Source organism: Seriola lalandi, unplaced genomic scaffold (genome assembly GCF_002814215.2).
Source record: "Seriola lalandi dorsalis isolate HSWRI2012SDOR001 ecotype SW California unplaced genomic scaffold, Sedor1 jcf7180002054985, whole genome shotgun sequence".
In the NCBI taxonomy this organism is placed as follows: domain Eukaryota; kingdom Metazoa; phylum Chordata; class Actinopteri; order Carangiformes; family Carangidae; genus Seriola; species Seriola lalandi.
Window position 1 is genome coordinate 867,656 of NW_019525534.1, and position 20,484 is coordinate 888,139.

Sequence of the window (20,484 nt, forward strand, 5' to 3'; positions counted from 1 at the left end):
CTTACTCTTTCCTTTCCTTTCTTCTCCTCTGTTGTTCCCTCTGTCGGTCACCAGGAGGCTCTGTACTCTAACATTTGGAGCTTTTCTTCTTCATTTCCTGCTTCAGGTTGAATTTTGTGTTTCTAAAAATGAAAATATCAGAAAACCTATTTTGTTGAGCTGCAGGAAGGGTTTACACATGAGACAGTTTAAATAAAACGATTAAAATGAAACAAATGTGACAGAACATGAGTTTGAACGGAAATTTAAAAGCTATATCCATAATATACCTTATGATAAATAAGGCCGCAAATATTAATCATATTTAGGTAGGGCATAATAAATAAGATAGACAAAAATATATGAAAATATATGCAGTAAAACAGTCATATACAAAAATGCCTTAGGCCATACACATGCATAACGACAGTGTATGTACAAAACATAATATAAATATAGGTATAAGTAATAATAAATATACACATCTGAATCAGATTACATTCAGGAGTTTGTCTTCTCTGAACCACTGTCAGATGGGAGAACATGGGTCAGCCCCAGTTAATGCTGTCATCAAAGAAATTTGGAGATAAATACTAACATAATCTGAAATTCATGAACATTTTTTTTTTCATTTTTCAAGATTCAACTTTTCACTCAATTTGTTCAATCTGATATTATTTTAATTTGTAATGAAAAGATTTTTTTCTACATTCAGAACAAATGTAAAATAGAATAAGATGAGCGGTCTGAGACTTTTGGACCTCAATACACACAATATTACAATGACACATTAAAATCTAACATGTATCATGATATGGAAAGAAGTAATATGATTAGTGTATCATATAGTTTATATATAATGACATATAGTCAAATAATATGTTATGAAATGTGTTACCACTAACAACAACAATAATTAATAATGACAATAAAAATGATAATACTATAGAAGAAAGGAGAGAATCAATCAGTGTCATAAAAAACAGAGAAGAAAATATAATAAAACAAAACCTGATGAAGTAATTAATCCATTTAAAGGTAAATATGACAGAATCCAGATGAACCAGCGACAGTCGTCACTGAAAATGGTTTATTTCAGGAAACGTGGGGGCTGAATATTTTGTTCCAAACGGAAACAGAACCAAAACCAGCAGCTCTGTCAGGATAACCGGAACTGGTGCAATTCTGTCTTCAAAATAAAATCTAAAAGAATTTGAATTGCAATGGTCTGATGCTTTACTGTAAAATACGCTGTGCAGGTTACATGTAGGTTATACATCTGAACTGACTCTCTGAACTCTGATAACTGATAATTAACTTTGCTAATAATGATACTCATTACATGAAAAGGAACTGAATATTTTTCACCTTGCGTCAGTAACAAAATAAACAAGATTTTTTTGATTCAATAATAACACAAACATTTACATTGGTGAGGTTAAGCAATTATTCTCCAAATATCGTTTTCAAGGGGACCTGTATATATTTATGTCTATCATTACATGGTTGTTTTAATTAAACTTTAAGTAAATAGCAAACAGAACATCCACAAAGAGAGGAACAGCTTTGGGACTGGAACTTTTAATTGTTTTCATTATTGAAAAATCTGAAGATTAATTTTATAATACATCTTTTTTCTGTGAAATTATATAAAAGTGAAATAATGACACCTTCAGAATATTTGTTCTATATGATCAATTGTCCAAAATCCAAAGATATTTAATACATTGTAATATAAATCAAAATCAATCACCAGAGAAGCTGCAGGCAGTGAATGTTTGCTGCTAGTCCTGTAAATCAATTTATGAATTAAATAATGTAAAATAAAGATGAAATTAATAAACAATTTCTGTGACTTGCTTTCAGTGTATTCATGTAGATGAGGAACGATTTCAATGAAAAACATCAGTTTAGTTGGAGAAACCTGCAGTCTAAAGAAACAACTGTTCTGAAATCCCTGTGCTTTTTCTTTGGAAAGATTAGCGGAAGTGTGGGACGGCTCGGACTGCCGCTGTCTTGACGGATGTTGCGTCACTGCTGCTTTAAAGCAACCAGACTCGAGCCGATCCGAGCAGAGCAAGGCCACAAACCGCAGACCAGATGGACCACCTCAGAAACTGAAAACCAGGACTGAAAACCGGAATAAAACCTGGATTAAAGACCTGGATTCAACACGGAAACTCCCGGGACGAAAACCGGAGTAAACCCCGAGCCTCGGAGCATTTAAACCGGAGTGAGGACGCTTCAGTAACCGGGTAGGTGCCCCTATCATCCGGCTGGTTTTCCTCCATCTACTTCTCCTTTTTTCGCTGTTTCAGTTTGTTGTGACCCGGTTTAGCAGCCGTTCGCCGCATCTGTTGTTCCGGTGTTCCGGTGGTGAATCCCGGGGCTGTGGGCCTGCGGCAGCCCGGCTCTGCTCCTCCTTCCCCCGGTTTGTTTTCATCAGGAGGGAGCGGCTCTGCTCCCCCTGCCGCTGCCTTTGATACCTCCGTAACATCTTTATAACATCTTCATTACGTCTTTATAACGTTTTAGTTACGTCTCTGTGACACATCCGCTCACAACGTGGTTTCACCGTCAGTTTCCCCTTAATTCAACTGTTTTATCCTCCTTCCTTGTGGTCTGTCATGGATGGATCATGGGAAAATGGTCCCCTGGGCACAGAGAGGCAAAAGGCCCCCAACCCCTCCTCTGCAGGACCCCAGACTGCAAATGATGCCATCGGTTTCTGTCTCCCTGTGGTCATTTTTGTCCCTTGTCCCTTCTTCCTCAGTGTCTTTTTAGTTAAGGTTTTTCACTGCAGTCCTGGATTGATTTTGAATGGAGGACAGCTGGACTTCTTCAGTTCTTGAAGTCTCTTGGATGTGAAACATTGAAGGTGTTTCATCTCTCATCCAAGTCCACTTGCCTTTGATTCAACCAGGACCTGGACCACTGAGAGTCCTCAGACAGTTCTGTGTCGTCGCCTCTTTTCGGTTGTTTTTTGTCTTGTTTTGGTCATGTTGTCGCTTTTGCAGTTGTTCCTCATCTGCTGATCACATGACTAAAATCAGAATTCACTTTTTGTCTATCTAGTAATTTATTAGTGGACTAATTGTTGCCGCTCTAAAGGTCTCATTATGTTCTCAGGCTAAATCCACACTACTACATCACAGTTTTAAAATGAATCTCTTATACTACATGTACTCCTGCCGTCCACACTGCAGCGGAGTTCAGAGGACCAGTCTGAACCAGGTCTGTGTCACCTCTACTTGAAATACTTTGCACAGACAGAATCAAGAGACTCGGAGCTTTCACACAGGGTAGAATTAGTCCAGGTTGTGTGAAGATTGAGTCCATTACAGACCAGCACACACCTGAAGTCCAAGGCCAAAGAGTCCCACAGGGGAAACGGGTTCAATAGTGAATTTCTGCTGAAGCATGAATCTGTTGATCAGTATCACAATAGTTTTTGATTATTTTTCTGTCGATCGACTGATAGAAACAAAAGCTTGACCAGATCCACATGTAAATATTAAAGTTGTAACTCAGTGTAGATTGATTTAGTCTGAAACAACCTCCAGAGATTTAATGACAGGACAAAGTTTAACACAGAGACTGAAACAGACAACGTCACAACTTCAACTGTTTACAACAGTGTAGAGATAATGTTGTGGTGGTTATTACAGTGTGAATAGAGTTTACAGTGTGTGTGTGTGTGTGTGTGTGTGTGTGTGTGTGTGTGTGTGTGTGTGTGTGTGTGTGTGTGTTGTTATAAGCTTCACACTTTGCCCTGAACTGCACACGTCACTCTCTCGAGTCTGGATTCACTGTTGCTGTTTTCACATCAGCTGCAGCGATTAGTCACTTAATTGATTAGTTGATTAACAGAAAATAATCGGCACATATTTTAGATAATTACATGTGAGGATTTGCTGCTTTTTTCAGTTTTTTATCTGATTTTTTCCTTGTCACAGAAAACTTTTACTTTTCTGACATTTTATAGACTGAAGATTAATCAAGAAAACAATCAGCTGATTAAATGATAATGAGGATAATGTTTGAATATTATTAACATTTAGAAAAACTTTTCATAGTAACTCAAAGGAAGAATTGGTTCTTTTGAATAAACCAATTTTAGGCAGAGAAAGTGTCAAATCAGTCTGTTCCTCCACTGTCACTACATTACCCACAATTCATTGCCAGTGCACCAGCTACAGTCGCCATATGGACAGAGTTTAGTTGTATCTTATTTCCAGCATTTCTCTCTGATACTTGTGTCAGTGCTCAGTGGAGGATTTTATACAAAGGTCTGTTTGAAAAAGTCCGACTTTAAGACTATTTTAATGTCTTGAGACGACCGAATAAAGTTAAAACATGATGATGTAGGTGATGAAGACACAGACGTCGGGTTTAATCTGACCAGGAGCAGAGTCTCATCTTTCTGGAAACTTTCTATCAGACCTGAAACGTGAACCTTAGGGTGTCAGTAACAAAAACAGAGCGGACTTCAGGCCTCGCTGTGATTATTAAAAACCCACAGTCAGTCATGAGTCTCATAACACTGTGTGTGTGTGTGTGTGTGTGTGTGTGTGTGTGTGTGTGTGTGTGTGTGTGTGTGTGTGTGTGTGTTTATCTTTGTGAGGACCAGTTTGAGTTATAGACCTTACTGAGTGAGGACATGTCTGTTTGAGGGTTCAGTCCTGGTTTTAGGGTTCAGGTTAGAGTCTGGTTTAGGTCAGGGTTAGGGGGCGAGGGAACGCATTATGTCAATTGGTACCCTCAAAGATTCAAAGATAGCTGTGTGCACGTGTGTGTGTTATCTGGGCTCTGGTTCAAACGACAGTCGAGCCAAGCGTGATATCCTCATCACCATCATCTTCATCATCCCCCACACTGACTCATCACACACACACTGTAGTTGTGAGGATTCTCATTGACATACTGCACTACCTGAATCTAACTAACCCCAACAGGAGCCTAACACACACACACACACACACACACACACACACACACACACACACACACACACACACACACACACACAGGTAGGAGGTTCTCTGAGTATTTAAAGGTTCACTCCAGACCAGGGACCCTCTGCTCATCAGTCTGTTTTCTCTCCTCTGTGTCTATTGATCACCAGTGACGACAGGTCGAGCAAGTCAGAGGTCAAACAGTGACGTGGCGTCACACTGAACTCAACCTCCACACGTTCAGACTACTTCACACTCAAACTGCTGAATCTAAAAACGAGATCTAAAAAGATCTCCCATCAGGAAATCGTCTTTTTAACTTTCCTCAAACAGAAACATGTTTGAGATACTGACATGAAAAGAAGTTTTTCGAGAGCTGAAGAAAATTCTTTGTAAAAAAACAACTATTTTCATCATCGTTGAATTGTTTCGATCACTTTTTAAGCAGAAACGCCAAATGTCTCTGGTTCCATGATTCACTGGTTTTCTTTGTTTTAAACAACAGGAAACTGAATCTCTGGGTTTTGGACTGGAGGTCGGACAAAAGAGACGTTTGAAAACGTCACCTTGACTTTTGAGAAATGATGATGGATAAGTTTGATAATCAGTTAATCAATTAATCATTTGAAATGACACTCTAGTTCCACTTTCTCAGAAGTCGTGACATGATATTGAACAGAATCTGTGAAGGTTAGGAAAACAAAACAAAAAGTTTTCACTGTCTCTGACATTTTATAGACAAAAGGAGAAAATAATCATCAATATATACATATATATATATATATATATTCATATATGTATTGATAAGTGATAATAACCATTAGCTGCAACAATCAGTTTCTTTCTGCCCAAAGTGACATGTTATTTATTATTTTATTAGTCAGAATAAAATAACAGTTTTATTTATTTGGTATTTTTGCTTTAAAAAACAATTAATTGATTATCAAAAATAGTTGCTTATTAATTTATTTTCGATGGACTGATCGATTAATCAATTAGTCGACTAATTGTTGCAGTTTCAGCACAAACATCAGTGCTGCCGCAAAGTGCATCATCATCAACACACACACACACACACTCACACGCACACACACACACACAGTGAGTGCTATAAAGACTGTTTGCAGAGGGTGTGTGTTTGTGTGTTTGTATGTTTGTGTGTTTGTGTGTGTGTGTGTGTGTGTGTGTGTGTGTGTGTGTGTGTGTGTGTGTGTGTGTGTGTGTGTGTGTGTGTGTGCGTGTGCGCAGCTGACCTCCACCCACGGCTCGATGCTCCAGAAGCTTCACATCTGGAAACCATCTCTCGCACGCACGCACAAACTGACACACAGCTCTGCTGTGATGACATCATGCTCAGCTGTGTGTGATCAGTGTGTCCTCGTGATGATGTCATCAGGGGGATTTTGTTCAAGACTCGTTGGACCCCACTGTTCATGTTGGTGTCATTATAACCCAGGACTGAAATGATCAGCATTAATCAATCACTCTATTGATAATGACTGTGATCACTGACTCTTCAGTTCACCTCTGTAAACTGCATTAGAACTGTTCTCTGCTGCTGGATCTGACGGTTTCCTGTGTTTTGGACCAGGACGTAGCTTAGCGTAGCCAGGAGGCAGCTGCTGTTGTCTCTGTGTGGGTGCAGAGGCAGCATATTCAGTCGGTGCGGAGCCATCGTCACAGAAACCGAATCCTGTCTTTAAAGCATCGTCCCGGAGACGGAGTGTCAGGAGGTCTGACAGAAACCGGATCAGCGGCTGGTCGATGGAGCTAAGCAAAACCAAAATAGAAACCTCCTCCTTCTCCAAAAGCTGCACACACACAGAGAGGAGGATGATGGTGATGATGATGCACATCACCTGCGTCACACTGACAACACACACACACACACACACACACACACACACACACACACACACACACACACACACACACACACACAAACACTCAGGGCTGTCATGGTTTCCTCTGAGGAATCCCTCAGAGCTGTCACTCCTCCACACTGTGCAGCCTCCTTCAACATGATGACAGGCCACTCTCCACTAAACCGTCACTTCCTGTAGTTCATACACCTGCATGTACCTGTCCCTTTGACCTCACAGTGTCTATGTCTCACCTCTCACCCCCCCCCCCCAACTCTCTCTCACCTGTGGGGAAACCTCTTAACTGCATTGCATCTCTGTCTGTTTAACATGTTTCAACCATAGACTCTGATACAAATGGATTTTTAAGATTGTTAAATATATTAAAAACAAAAATTTCAATATGAAAACAAACAGATGAATTCCTTGTTGAAAATGGTGAAAGATGTCAACAGGAAGTGTTGAGGAGGTCCGTGATCGGAGACGTCAGATTTTCAGCTGTGATCGCAGGCAGGAGGGCGTTATATAACACACACACACACAAACAGACACACACACACACACACACACACACACACACACACACACACACACACACACACACACACACACACATACACACAAACACACACACAGAGAGGCGTGGGCGTAAGACAAAGTCACATGAACATGTACACACAACATGGCTCAGCTCAGACACGCACAGACTGAACACTTGTGTATGTGTGGAGGATGAGCTGTTTCCTGACGGAGCCGCTGATCGCTGTGTCTGTCACGTCTTCACTGTCGATTTAATCCGCAGATTATTTTCTGGATTAACTGTTTCGTCTATAAAATAAAGGTGACGTCTTAAAACATCTGGTGGTGGTTTGCAGTTGAATGTTCGGAGGTTTTGATGAGGTCATGACCTCTGAGTCTGAGGTCGTGGTTCTCTCCCTGTGGGTCGGGAGCCAGTTGCTGCCTTAAGGACTTTAAGTGTCCTGGGGTCTTGTTCAGGTTCAGTGAGATCGACGGGCAGGCTGGTGCGGTGCTAGCAGTAATGGTGGTGATGCACGGGGGCGGCGTGGTGAAGAGGGAGCTGAAGGTAAAGCTTTTGATTTACCTGTCGAGCTACGTTCACCTGTGGTATTGACCTTTGAGCAGTGACTGAAAGAATGATATAGTGAACAGCGGGCGTGACGAGTTTGATCTGTAGGGCGGCTGCCCGGAGGTTTTCTAGGATCATCCGACTGGTAGGAGGTCCCGGGGTAGACCCAGAGCATGCTGGTGAGAGTATATATCTCATCTGGCCTGGGAACACCTCGGGATCATCCAGGAGGATCTGGGGGATGGTGCAGGGGGACGTTGCCGGGGAAACGCCTGAAACGCCTGGAGTATCTTGTTAATCTGTTACCGCAGTGACTGGCTCAGGTTCAGCAGCAGGAAATGGATGATTTTAAAAATAAATGTGCCCTCTCTGTCTCCTGTTTTTAGGTCCTGCTCTTCCAAAATGGCCGACGCCGAGGTCTCCCTGTCCCCGGCCTTGAGGCCGCTCCACCTTAGCCCCTCCCACTCTGCCCCGCCCCCTCCACCACCTTCCTCCTCCCCCACCACCTTCTCCTGCCCCTCTTCCCCCTCTAGTGCCTCCTCTTCTTCCTCTTCTTCCTCCTCTTCCTCCTGCTCTGAGAGCTCCTCCGACTGCCCCAACCACCATCACCACCATCATCATCACCATCACCATCATCCCCGCCCTCAGCTGCAACTGCCCCCGCCCTCCCACAGCGAGCAGCCATCCTCTCCCAGCGCCAGCCCCCGCAGCTCCAGCCCCAGCGGAAGCATCGGCAGCTCCGGCAGCCTCGGCAGCAGCAGTAGCGCCAGCGAGGGCATCGGCAGCAGCGGCATGTCGAGCGGCTGCGACCCGCGAGGGCCGAGTCCGCCGCTAGATGTCATCTCAGAGGACGCCATGGAGATGGACCTGGGAGTCGACCAAGGTAACCAGGAGAGAGCAGGGTCTCTGTGGTAGGAAGAAATAAACAGGTTTAGTTTGAAAGAATTAGAAGTTTAGTTTCTAGAATTAGGTTGGCGGCTCAGTAAGACTGCCGCCTGATGCCTGATGCGTGATTGGCAGGGCAATCAAACTCTATTCCCGCCCTTGCAAGTGTTGCCGCCACCGCAGTCTACGCTGTGCCATGTTACCAAGCTCCATGCGTCAGCCTGGCTGCCAGGAAGCTTCATGCCCAGTCTTTGCTTCAGTATCCTTAATCTACACAGGCCTCCTTAATCTCTGGGTTCGCAGAAGCGATTGAACTGCTCTTCAGTTTCTGTTGGCTCTACTGGCAGAGTACATCCACTCAGTCAAAGTTTAAGAAAGGTCAACTCAGATCTTCAAATGTGTCAGTGTTGGCAGGAGGTCAGGTAGGACTGTAGTGTAATGTGACTGTACTTTTTCTTTGACCTCTTACCTGGGACCAGTTTGTCTTTGGAAACCCTAACAAGAGCTGTTACCCCAGCTCCCAGGGTCACATGGTCAAAAACCCATCTGCCACGATGAGGTGACGATTCGCAGAGGGAAACCTTTTGCTAAAGCTGCTACAAATGTAGGGACCTTTGTTTTTAACAGGTCAGACCTTATCTTTCCACTTGTAAATGGGAAATATCTAAATGACTTTGAAGAGGCAGCTGCCATGAACTTGTGGCTCCATCATTAGAAAGGTTCTCAGAAAGGCAACAGCAGAGTAGTACAGGCTGTGGGGTGGTTGTTGGTCTTTTACAGACTGTCTGGTGACGATCGTTCTGACTCCTCTTGTTTTCTGCCTCCAGTGATCGACCCTGAAGTCGCTCTGAAGGCTTGTCAAGAAGTTCTTCTCAAGGTCAAGCTGCAGAACAGAGAAGTGCCTGAACAGCAGCAGCTTGACAACAAACAACAACAACAGGACGATCAACAACAACAACCCCAACACAACACAGACTCAACAGAGCGCACCAGTCCTCAGTGGCACATCAACCCAGACACCAGCTCCATCAAAGAGGAAGATGAGGAGGAGGAGGAGGAGGGTAGCTCTGAGAAAGAGGCACAAAAACAAGTCTGTACCTCCCAGCAAACCACACCTCCTTCTGCCCGGCCGGAGGCGTCATTCCTGCCATCAGCAGCAGCAGCAGCATCGTCATCTAAACAGTCGTGGCTGCTGCGCCTCTTTGAGTCCAAGCTGTTTGATGTTTCCATGGCGATCTCCTACCTGTACAAGTCCAAGGAGCCAGGCGTGCAGGCTTACATCGGGAACCGACTCTTCAGCTTCCCCGACAGCGAGGTGGACTTCTACCTGCCACAGCTGCTCAACATGTACGTGCACATGGACACGGAGGTGGGAGACGCCATCAGACCGTACCTGGTGAGTCCTCAGACACCTGAGGCTATGTATTTAAATCCTGTGAAGATAGGTCAGCTGAACATTGTATCTTTTCACCACTAATTAGTAGTGCACATAACTAAAAGAAGCTAACGTTCATAGCTACAATACATCTGTTTATTTTCTTTCCATCACACTTTTGAAGGTCACAGTTTGCCCAGAAACTAGGGCCCCAGTCTGGAGTCAGACCTGGGAGGTTAGCTGCTGGTGGTCTGGTCTTCATAGACAACATCAAGCCACCACGGTTCAGGTGGCAGACTTGAGGCACGCTGACCCTTGTTACAAAAAGTGGCACATGGGGAATATAATGTCACATCTCTGGACCAATCACATGACTCAGGAAGGGACGGCAGGACCTTGTCCATGCTGACCTTTTAGTCAGGGTAGTGGTGGATGTTCAGACCAACTCCTGCAACCGACCGGCATGCTCTCTGTAGGAGGCAGGTTTGGAGGCCATGAGGAAACCTTCGAAGAATTGAATTGGACAAGGCGTCATCTGTGGTTAAGAGAAGTGACGCCTCGGGAGTTGCCTGAAGGTTGGCTAGCAGATGCAGACGGATGTCAACCAACACAAACAGCAGGAGCACATGATCTGTCTGTGTTGAACGGCATTATTTAACTGGATGTTACTTAAAGCATGAAGTACTGACAGCCCGCAGCTGTATGCGATGCTCTTACTCAGTATGTATAATGACAACACTCAACTGTCTTCCTTCCTCTCTCTCAGATCCATCGCTGCAGAGGCAGTATCACCTTCTCTCTGCTGACCGCCTGGCTGTTGGGCGCATACTCCTCCGACATGCACATCTCCACCCAGCGTCACTCCAGGGGCACCAAACTCCGAAAGCTCATCCTGTCCGACGAACTCAAACCTTCTGCTCCTTCGTCCGACGCTCCCAGACCAATGTCGGCTTCTGTCTCCGAAAGCCCGGTGTCGTCGCCGTCCCACCGTCGCTGTCACCGCAGGCACAACAGCAGTAACGTGGAGGCGTCCATCTCCCCGGACAACCCCGCAGCCAGGGAGGAGGAGGTCTTTGTTTCCCCCTCCAGGAGGACCCACCAGAGATCCAAGTCAGACGCCACCACGGCGAGCAGTGGGCCCGGCACCGGCCTCCGACGGACCGGCAGTAACCCAAAGGTGGAGGCGGTTCACGAGGAGGTGAGGAACAGATTCACCGTTTGATTTTTATTCTGTTAGTTGCAAACCCTGAGTCCTGAGTTTTGTTTCTAAGATGGAGGCAGGTGATACTGTTGACCCACAGAGACCAACAGCTCCCTGCACACTTCAGTCCCCAGCTTCTGTTCACTGATATTCCACCTCTGAAACATTTACATGAACACGTTTGAGTGAGTAAAGAGACCGAGCCCAAAAATAATATTTGTAATTTTCTTTTTGTTAAAATGGATTTGATCAAATTTGTATCGGAAAAAGTATCGTTAAGAATTGTTATCAAAGTCAAGGTCGGTGCGATATCAAACATTTCTGAATGATATCCAACCCTAGTCCTGCAGGCCCGTGTGGACTGGACATACGTGTATGTATGACGCAGTAATCAAAATGTATTTATTGGTCTACTCTGCACAGAACCAGAAGCCGCTTGTGGGCTCGTCTTCGTCCAGGACTGAGCTGTGGTTCAGTCTGTTGTGTGGTGGATTTACCGAGTCCTGAGGTTTCTGCTCCTTCCTGACTGTCAAAGACTAAAACATCTGTAACAGCTGGTGGAAACAGTCTCCATGTGTGGTTGGTCCAGACTCTGTAGCTGTCAGCTGGGCTTGGACTCAGTGTTGCCACATTCAACAGTTTTCTGTGAAACGTGGGCAGAATAGATTTGAGTAGGTTGTTATAGTTGTTTGTTCCGGTGGGAAGTTTTATACCTGCAGAAGGTTTGGTTGTAAATAAAAACAACTGGAATGACAAAAGCGTCTCCTTATCGCTGCAGAACTTTATTCAGAATCCTCCTGTTTTAAAGTTTTCTTCAGTAGTGGCCCGTACACCGATGATAAACTGCAGACAGGAGCTTTTCACAGCTGATTCAGCTGCTTCATCTTCCACAATGTGAACAGATGTAAACTAAAAAAGCTAGTTTTATGATGACTCAGCAGGTTCTAGGCTCTGATTGGCTGTTTGTCAGTAAACTGCTGCAGCACTGTGATCTTTGTGTTAGTTGTTGTCTAGTTGGTTTGGTGTAGATTTTTTCTCCCAGCAGCTGTAACATGACAGCGAACTGGTTTCCAGTTTGCGACTCTGTAGGATGAGTGGAAAATGATCTATTTGTGAAGAAGGGAGAGAAGAGGTACAGAATGTGTTTTCACGTCTGTGCTGTTGTTGAATCGTCGTCACATTCCTGGCCGGCAGCTCGGTCACGTGCAGACCGAGGCTTTCCATTGGCCGGGATCAGTCTCTGAATCTGTTCTCTCCTTTCATCGTCCTGAAAAAGAAAAACAGACAATTAGAGAGATGGAGAGATGAAGGAGAGAGGAGTGTAAACCTCTCCTCTGCTTTCCTCCTCTTCCTGTTCGTTTGGACTCGGCTGATGTTTGATCATATTTTCCACTTGTTTTTATTTTTAAGAGGAGAGAGGGAGAAGCTCCAGTGGAAAAACTAGAACACAGGAGAACAGACTGAGAGGAGACAGAGAGTAAAACTGGAGCTGACCTTTATTTAACGCTGCTCAACTTCTGACCTCCTGATAAAGGAAAGAAAAGCTGCTGGGTTCATTGTTTCCAGCAGAATAAAGAAGAAGCTCAGTTCTGGTAACCGTGAATATGAAGCTGAGGAAAGGTTTAAATACTGTGAGATAAGAGGTTTTCATTCAGCCACAGTGTTTGAAGACATTCCTGTCTTCCAAAAAAGAGACAGAAAACTTTAACAGCTGCCTGGTAAAGGTCCAGAAACTGAACTGAATCCACAGATACAACAAACAGTGAAACTGCAGCACCCCAGAGTTAACGTCCTGCTTCATCAGCATCAGGACGAGTCTGTCCGAGTTCGTCTGAGTCTCTACAACCACACAAGCTTTTAAAACAGGAGGAAATATCTAAAACTGTAGAAATAAGTGTCTGTAGGTTGAAACAGGAATTAATACGACAGGTTGCTGCAGGAGAAAAAGTTGATGTACATTTAAAAAAAAAAAAACTGGCAGGAATATTTTTAACTGAACTGGCTAATAATTTAATAATAATAATGATACAATAATTTTGCTGTATGAGAACATAAGACTTTAGTGAGCCAGTGACAAGCTAAAGATATTTGATAAGAGAGATATGCGTCATATTTAACAGGTGGATTTCTATGTTTTGTTGTTTCAGATAAATGTTGTGCAGTAAAAATGACAGTATTTGCCTTTGGGATGTGGAGGACTTTAGAGCAGCCGCAACTGGAGTAAAAGCTCCTCAACATTGTCCCTGAGTAACATGTTGAACATCATTAACTTCGCAAGCAGTTTAGTCGACGCAGGCTGAAGAGTCATCATCAGTGATGAAGATGCTGAGTGAGAAGTAAATATTTCCGTGTTTGGGAATAAACCTGTCGGACAGAAATCAGCGAAGTCCAGACAAACACATCAGACTCTGACTGTTTGTGTTCAATAAACAGTGGAAGCCCTCTGTCGGCCCTTTGTCGGCTCTCTGTCGGCCCTTTGTCGGCTCTCTGTCGGCCCTCTGTCGGCCCTTTGTCGCCTTTGTTTAATATTAAACAGCAGTTATTGATGTTTGATACTTGGCGTTGGCAGAGTTATCATCCATGTCCAGACTAACATGTCACTGTGATATTCATGATCCCAGAGGATGGGATAATTCTTATATTCTTACATTTACAACCTGAGAACCCAGGTACTCCTGTTTGTGTTTGTCTGCTTTCATCAGTTCCTCTGATCCATTGACATAAAATCTGAGGAGGCCGCAGGTCTGAGGTTTCATTATTAAAACCAAAGAGACGTTCTGAGAAAAAGAGAAGAGAGGCACGGAGACAAAACAGGAACTGATATCTGACTCCTCCTCGTCCTAGTGGAGGTGGGGGGTTGCCGCGGTGACGGAGGGGAGGATGGACAGAGGGGGGAGGGGGAGGGCAACACAGAAATTACACAACAACACAGAGGCAGAGACAATTTCAAATACATATAAATTAAAATCTAAATAACGGTAACAGACCTGACTGTCAGTTCATTCAGCTGTTAACATGTTTTCAGGTTAGATGGAAAAAACTGATCGATTATTGATTATAAAAACGTTTATTTGTGCCAGTGTCATATCAGTGGCACTCTGCTGCTTTGAAAGTGTTGAAACTGTTTCATACAAGACAGCAAATTAAAATCATGAAATGATCAAATCTAATCAAATATGCAGAAACAAAGGAAATAAAGTGAGATTTCAGGTCAAATGTAGATGATGTAGACAAGTGCAGATGATCAATACTCGGTTCCAGTCTGGAGACAGTTCTTGGTTCTGGTCTCGTCTTTAATTTCTTGGATTTCGTCTTGAAGGTAGACGGGTCTTGAACCAGTCTGCTGTGTTTATGTTCCTCAGCTGCAGCTGAACATTATCTTCTCCGTTGATTGTTTTGTCTGAAAAATGTCAGAAAATTTCCACAAACGGACAAATTCAGTTTATGAAGCATCCAATCTCATTTCAGCAGCTGGAAGCAGCAGGTTACAGACATCCTTTAGCTTTATTAAGCTCTCTGTTTGAGGGGGGGGGCTGAACTCTACAGTCTGTCGGAGGTTTCTGTGTTGCAGAGGATTTGGTCCTGCAGTAACTGGGTCATGTAAACATCTTAACCTTCTCTCCCGTCTCTGAAATATTTCCATGTGTTGGCCGGCAGAGCTGGACCCGACGCCCGCCCTCCCCCTCAGACCTGGTTATGGGTGGGGGAACAGTGGAGGGGAGGGGGAGCGGGAGGCCTCTGGAGGAGGATTTAAACCACATGATGCTGAAACGACCGTGGAGCAGCAGCTCAGTCATGTGACAGAAATAGTTTCTGTGAGCTGCAGCAGAACCAGAAGTCAGAGAGAAAAGAATCAATACAATAAAGAGACTTTACTCAACATGTGAAACACTAAACGTGTCAGTCTGGTCTGAGCGCTCATGTGATTAAAACAGTCGAACAGTGAAACGGGCGGTTAGACTGTTTCTCTCCTCTGAACCAGGAGAGTCGATGACAGATTACAGGCTGCAAACAGGCTCAGATCACATGACTCCTAAACGGCTCGATTTTTGGATTAAGTTTTGTGATTGTGGCACTTGTGGCCTGTATTTATCAAACCAGGAGTCAAAAAGTTCTGTTATGCAATAATCAATCAATCATCTATCAACAGACTCACTGCTGTTCCCAGTAACTTTTCCTCTGTTTGTGTGGAATCTGTTTTATATTTGTTTTTGTATTGAAACAACAGAGTGATGGATCAGACTGAAGGGACAGAACAGGGTTATGTTCATTATTGATTCATCTGCAGATGTTTTATTTAAATAGTAGTGAATGTTGTGTTTATTAAGTGATTAATAAATTATCAGAATAGATGCAGATTGATTTTAAATTATTATATTCAATATCACATCGTCATGTTACTGAAGCTGGAGTCAGACTCTGCTGCCTTGCTCAGCAGCACCTCTGACTCTAAACCCACCACCCTGCTGTCTCCGTGGTAACTGGACATGGCAGTTAGTGATGGAATTGGAGGTGGAGCCGCTCTGCCCTCTGGTGGACAGACTGATGAACTACAGTTCAGCTCTAAGGCTGTAACTCAGATCACTTCTGTGTTTCCTGTTTTTTGTTTCCTCCTTTACAGTCTTATAAACATACAGCAGATCGTTTCGATAGTTTCTCAATGAATCAAATTGTCTGGGGAAACAGTGATCAGCTCTTTGTCACTGTTTACCAACAACGTGTCGATTAGTTCAAAACCCAGAGATGTTCAGTTACTGCGACAGAAAACACAAAAAGAGAATAAATCTGAATAAGATGAGCTGAAGCGTGCGGTGCTGCATGTTGCCACTGTCCGCCTGCAGTGGATGATGGGAACTGAAACCTGAATTAAAGTGAAGTGTTTTCTGGTTGCTCCTCAGCCGGAGCGTCTCCGTCCTCAGCGGGAGTTTGTCAAGTCTCTGCTGTGCATCGGGAAACGTTTGGCAACGCTGCCCACCAAAGAGCAGAAGACCCAGCGGCTGATCTCAGAGCTGTTGCTGCTCAACCACAAGCTGCCGGCCCGAGTGTGGCTGCCCACCGCCGAACACCAGCACCACGTCTGCAGGATCCCGCACACCCAGGCCGTGGTCCTGAACTCCAAAGACAAGGTAACACCGCATTAACCAGACTGACCAGACACGGGTAACTGGACTTGAGCTGCAGGAGACGCTCAGGACGCAGTGAGACATCTCAGTCTTTAAAGCAGCTTTGTTAAATCTTCTGATTATTTTTTTATTGATTTCTGTTCAACATATAACTGTGTTCAGATGCACGTGCTTCAGATTTACAAATCATAAGAAAAACTAGATTCAGTTCCCTCAAAAACAGGTTTATAAAGTCTTAAATTTGAACTTTCACTGTTATGAGACAACAGTAGGGGTTCTGTCTACAAGCTGCTACTGTTTCTCCGAGAGTCTCCTATCACCATCATAGTAACCCTCCTCCTCCTCCTCCTCCTCCTCCTCCTTAGGCTCCGTACATCATCTATGTGGAGGTTTTGGAGTGTGAGAGCTTCGAGACGTCCCATGTTCCTGTCCGGATCCCAGAGACCAGGATCCGCTCGGCTCGTTCTGCGGAGAACCTGGACTGCGGCGGCGCCGCGACTAACACTAACGGGATGACATCAGAGCACAGGGCGGGAAGTTTCTCCACCGTCCCAAACTACGACAATGACGACGAGGCGTGGGCCACAGATGATATCGGACAGCTGCAGGTGGAGGTGAGACATGATGTGGGTGTGACATCACATCAAACGTGAGAGACGCAATGAGAAAAACCAACAGTGTTTCAATGGACACAACTTGTGTGTGTGTGTGTGTGTGTGTGTGTTTTGCAGGCGGAGGCTCAGACCAGCAGCAGTGATAACATCAGTCAGTTTTCAGTCGACAGCATCACAAGTCTGGAGAGCAAAGAGCCGGTGTTCATCGCCGCCGGAGACATCAGGTACGTACACACACACACACACACACACACACACACACACACACACACACACACACACACACACACACACACATGTAGTAGAACAGAGGGTTTCACAGTGACTGACAGGGTCTGAACATCAGAACCTTCCTAAAGGAGGATCCAGGACTGTTGATCAGACTGACTCAGTCTCAGCTGGTGTTCCTAATAAATTGACAACTGAGTGTAGACAGGTTTTACATCTCACTTCCATGTTACACTGCTGGGGTCTGTACGAGGTAGAAAAACCAGCAAAAGAAGAGCCGGTCATCCCAGAACTTCAGACCCATTCAGTTCGACATCCAAACAAGAGATAATAATCCTGTATGTGTCAACAAGAGAACTGTGTTAGAACCAGAACACCTAGATCAGGTGTTGTAGTGATTGTCCCTGTCTCTGTTGTGTTTGTGTGTCTTGGTTGTTCAGACGTCGTCTGTCGGAGAACCTCGCTCACACTCCAACTTCATTCAGGAGAGACCCCGAGGACCCATCAGCTGTGGCCCTCAAAGAACCCTGGGAGGAGAAAGTCAGGTGAGGTCATAAACAACGAACACCACTGAAGCCTTTCGCAGCTGCCGTGGCAATGCTCACGGTTTTCTGTCTCTGTCCACAGGCGGATCAGAGAAGGCTCTCCATACGGTCACCTACCAAACTGGAGGTTACTGTCGGTCATTGTGAAGTGTGGAGACGACCTGAGACAGGAGCTGCTGGCCTATCAGGTCCTCCGACAGCTGCAGGTAAGGACATCGCCATCTGTTGATGTGTGGTGATGAGTAACAAGGGAAACCTGTCCGTCAGTGACGTGTGTGTGTGTGTGTGTGTCTCTAGTCGATCTGGCAGCAGGAGCGAGTTCCCCTGTGGATCAAACCTTACAAGATCCTGGTGATGTCATCAGACAGCGGGATGATCGAACCCGTCCTCAACGCCGTCTCTCTGCACCAGGTACGCAGGGGATTGTGGGAAACTGATGCAGTTGTTACTATAGAGACCACACTATATACTTCTCTTTTCCTTTTATTTACTTTTCAATCAAGAAAATAAATTTGAATAAGAAATGAAACCTGAATCATGTCATGTGTGTTTCTCGTCCTTCAGGTGCGTAAACAGAGTCAGCTGTCTCTGCTCGACTACTTCCTGCAGGAACACGGCAGCTACACCACCGAGGCCTTCCTCACCGCTCAGAGGAACTTCGTCCAGAGCTGCGCCGGGTACAGCCTCATCTGTTACCTGCTGCAAGTCAAAGACAGGTGAGACACACCCACACAGCCTCGTCTGTTACCTGCTGCAGGTCAGAGACAGGTGAGACACACCCAGTGCTCTGGCCACTGACTGGATGGAGCTCTTTCATCAGCTCCACATTACAGAGGAGAAGCCTAACAGTTTCCCCCCCGCTTCCAGTCTTTGTGCTAAGCTAGGCTAACGTACCTGCACTCCTCTGTGTGCAGACATAACGGGAACATCCTGCTGGACTCTGAAGGCCACATCATCCACATCGACTTTGGCTTCATCCTCTCCAGCTCTCCTCGAAACCTGGGCTTCGAGACATCCGCCTTCAAACTCACGTCAGAGTTCGTCGATGTGAGTAAACTGCTGTTCCCGTTTCCGCCTGAGTTTCACATTTGAAATGAAGTTAAATGCTCTGCTGGAGTCGGGGCCGGAGGATGGTGAGGTGGTGGTGAGGACGCAGCTGATGGATGCTTGTGTTTCAGGTGATGGGCGGCCTGGACGGAGACATGTTCATCTATTATAAGATGCTGATGCTTCAGGGTTTGATCGCTGCCAGGAAACACATGGAGAAGGTGCTGCAGATAGTGGAGATCATGCAACAAGGTGAGACACACACACACACACACACACACACACACACACAGTTGTAGTCTGTAGTATTGATCAGCCGTCGCAGGTGACATGTTTAGTGGGTGGTGCTGAGAATTTCCGTGCTCCACTCTGCCCCCAGTGTCCTCTGGTTTTCTTACAATCTAAATCCAGTCTCGCTCCATAAACAGGTTGATGGTTGAGGAGACTGTGGGAAGCGTGGTCCTGTTGCGGTGAGTCTCAGGCTGCAGATCCTCGTGCTCATGGTTCCCCCTCTCTCTCTCTCCTCTCTCTCTCCAGGTTCCCACCTTCCCTGCTTCCACGGCTCCAGCACCATCCGCGGCCTGAAGGAGCGTTTCCACATGTCTCTGACCGAGGAGCAGCTGCAGCTGCTGGTGGAGCAGCTGGTGGACGGGTCCATGCGCTCCATCACCACCAAACTCTACGACTCCTTTCAGTACGTCACCAACGGCATCATGTGACCGGAGACGACGTTTGAACCACCGACTGAATCCAACAGAGACCTCCTCACACACTTCAAAGCAAACGGAAGCAGAATCTGAACGCGGAGCTGAGGAGATTCACTGGATGTGATTTTCTCGTCTGTCTCCATCTCTGGAGTTACTCTTTGATTTTTTTTTTTTTTTTTCCCAAATACAAGATTTCAGTGACGTTCATGTGCAGCTGGGAAACTACAGCACTAAACAGACTGGATCAGGGGGGCTGCAGAGTTCAGGATCCTGGTTTATGGTGTTGCTGCCTCAGACAAATTTCATTCACTAACAGACTTTTACTGGATTTTACTCTGAACCAGCATCAACCAACGTTCAGATCACAGAGGAGCAGGAGGGGAAACATGAAGCTGTCTGTCTGTTTGGATCAGTTCTCAAGGTAAACTGTTGCTGAAATGATGAAAGAGATTAGTACAAATCATGCAGTTACCGTTTAACGTGACCTAACGTGTTCTGATGATCAGATGAAAACATTTCAGTTTAAGTTTCTCATAATTACCAGGTCTTCATCTTGTTTTAATTGGACACTACATCTTGTAAGAACAGGATCTTTTCTGCATCTTTGTTCTAGTTTCCTGCAGATTCATGAACAAAGATCTTTTCATCACATTTATAAAAAAAAACATCTTTGTCACTTTCATCTTTAAGCTCCTGTACATCCGAGGTCTGGTCTCGTTAGACCAGATAAAGCTTGTTTAATTATGAGATCCATTTTGAGATCCATGTTTACTCTGTTCACTTCAGTGAATGAATTGTAGTAGGCACTAATGAACAGTATTTGAGTCTGTAAAACTCAAACTGACTGAGATTAAAGTTTGACAGCAGCTTGTTTCA

General features: G+C 44.9%; 1 protein-coding gene across 1 annotated transcript; it reads left to right on the plus strand.

The window, feature by feature from the left end:
* The first annotated feature begins 1,995 nt into the window (after window positions 1-1,995).
* On the plus strand, window positions 1,996-20,484 carry LOC111647351 (phosphatidylinositol 4-kinase beta-like). The gene is made up of 14 exons (XM_023396951.2): window positions 1,996-2,234; window positions 8,270-8,766; window positions 9,596-10,164; window positions 10,910-11,341; window positions 16,243-16,470; window positions 16,833-17,081; window positions 17,199-17,305; window positions 17,750-17,854; window positions 17,937-18,060; window positions 18,152-18,265; window positions 18,419-18,570; window positions 18,769-18,901; window positions 19,033-19,153; window positions 19,439-20,484. Exons 2-14 carry the CDS (start codon window positions 8,286-8,288, stop codon window positions 19,618-19,620), a joined length of 2,997 nt encoding a protein of 998 aa, XP_023252719.1. The 5' UTR covers window positions 1,996-2,234; window positions 8,270-8,285; the 3' UTR covers window positions 19,621-20,484.

What these genes read in the sequence shown, in the direction of transcription:
- LOC111647351 (XM_023396951.2), top strand. Translation starts at nt 8,286, where the DNA reads ATGGCCGACGCCGAGGTCTCCCTGTCCCCGGCCTTGAGGCCGCTCCAC. An exon ending in CCCTGGGAGGAGAAAGTCAG is followed by an intron (nt 17,855 to 17,936) that starts GTGAGGTCATAA and finishes CTCTGTCCACAG; the next exon opens with GCGGATCAGAGAAGGCTCTC. An exon ending in AGGTCCTCCGACAGCTGCAG is followed by an intron (nt 18,061 to 18,151) that starts GTAAGGACATCG and finishes GTGTGTCTCTAG; the next exon opens with TCGATCTGGCAGCAGGAGCG.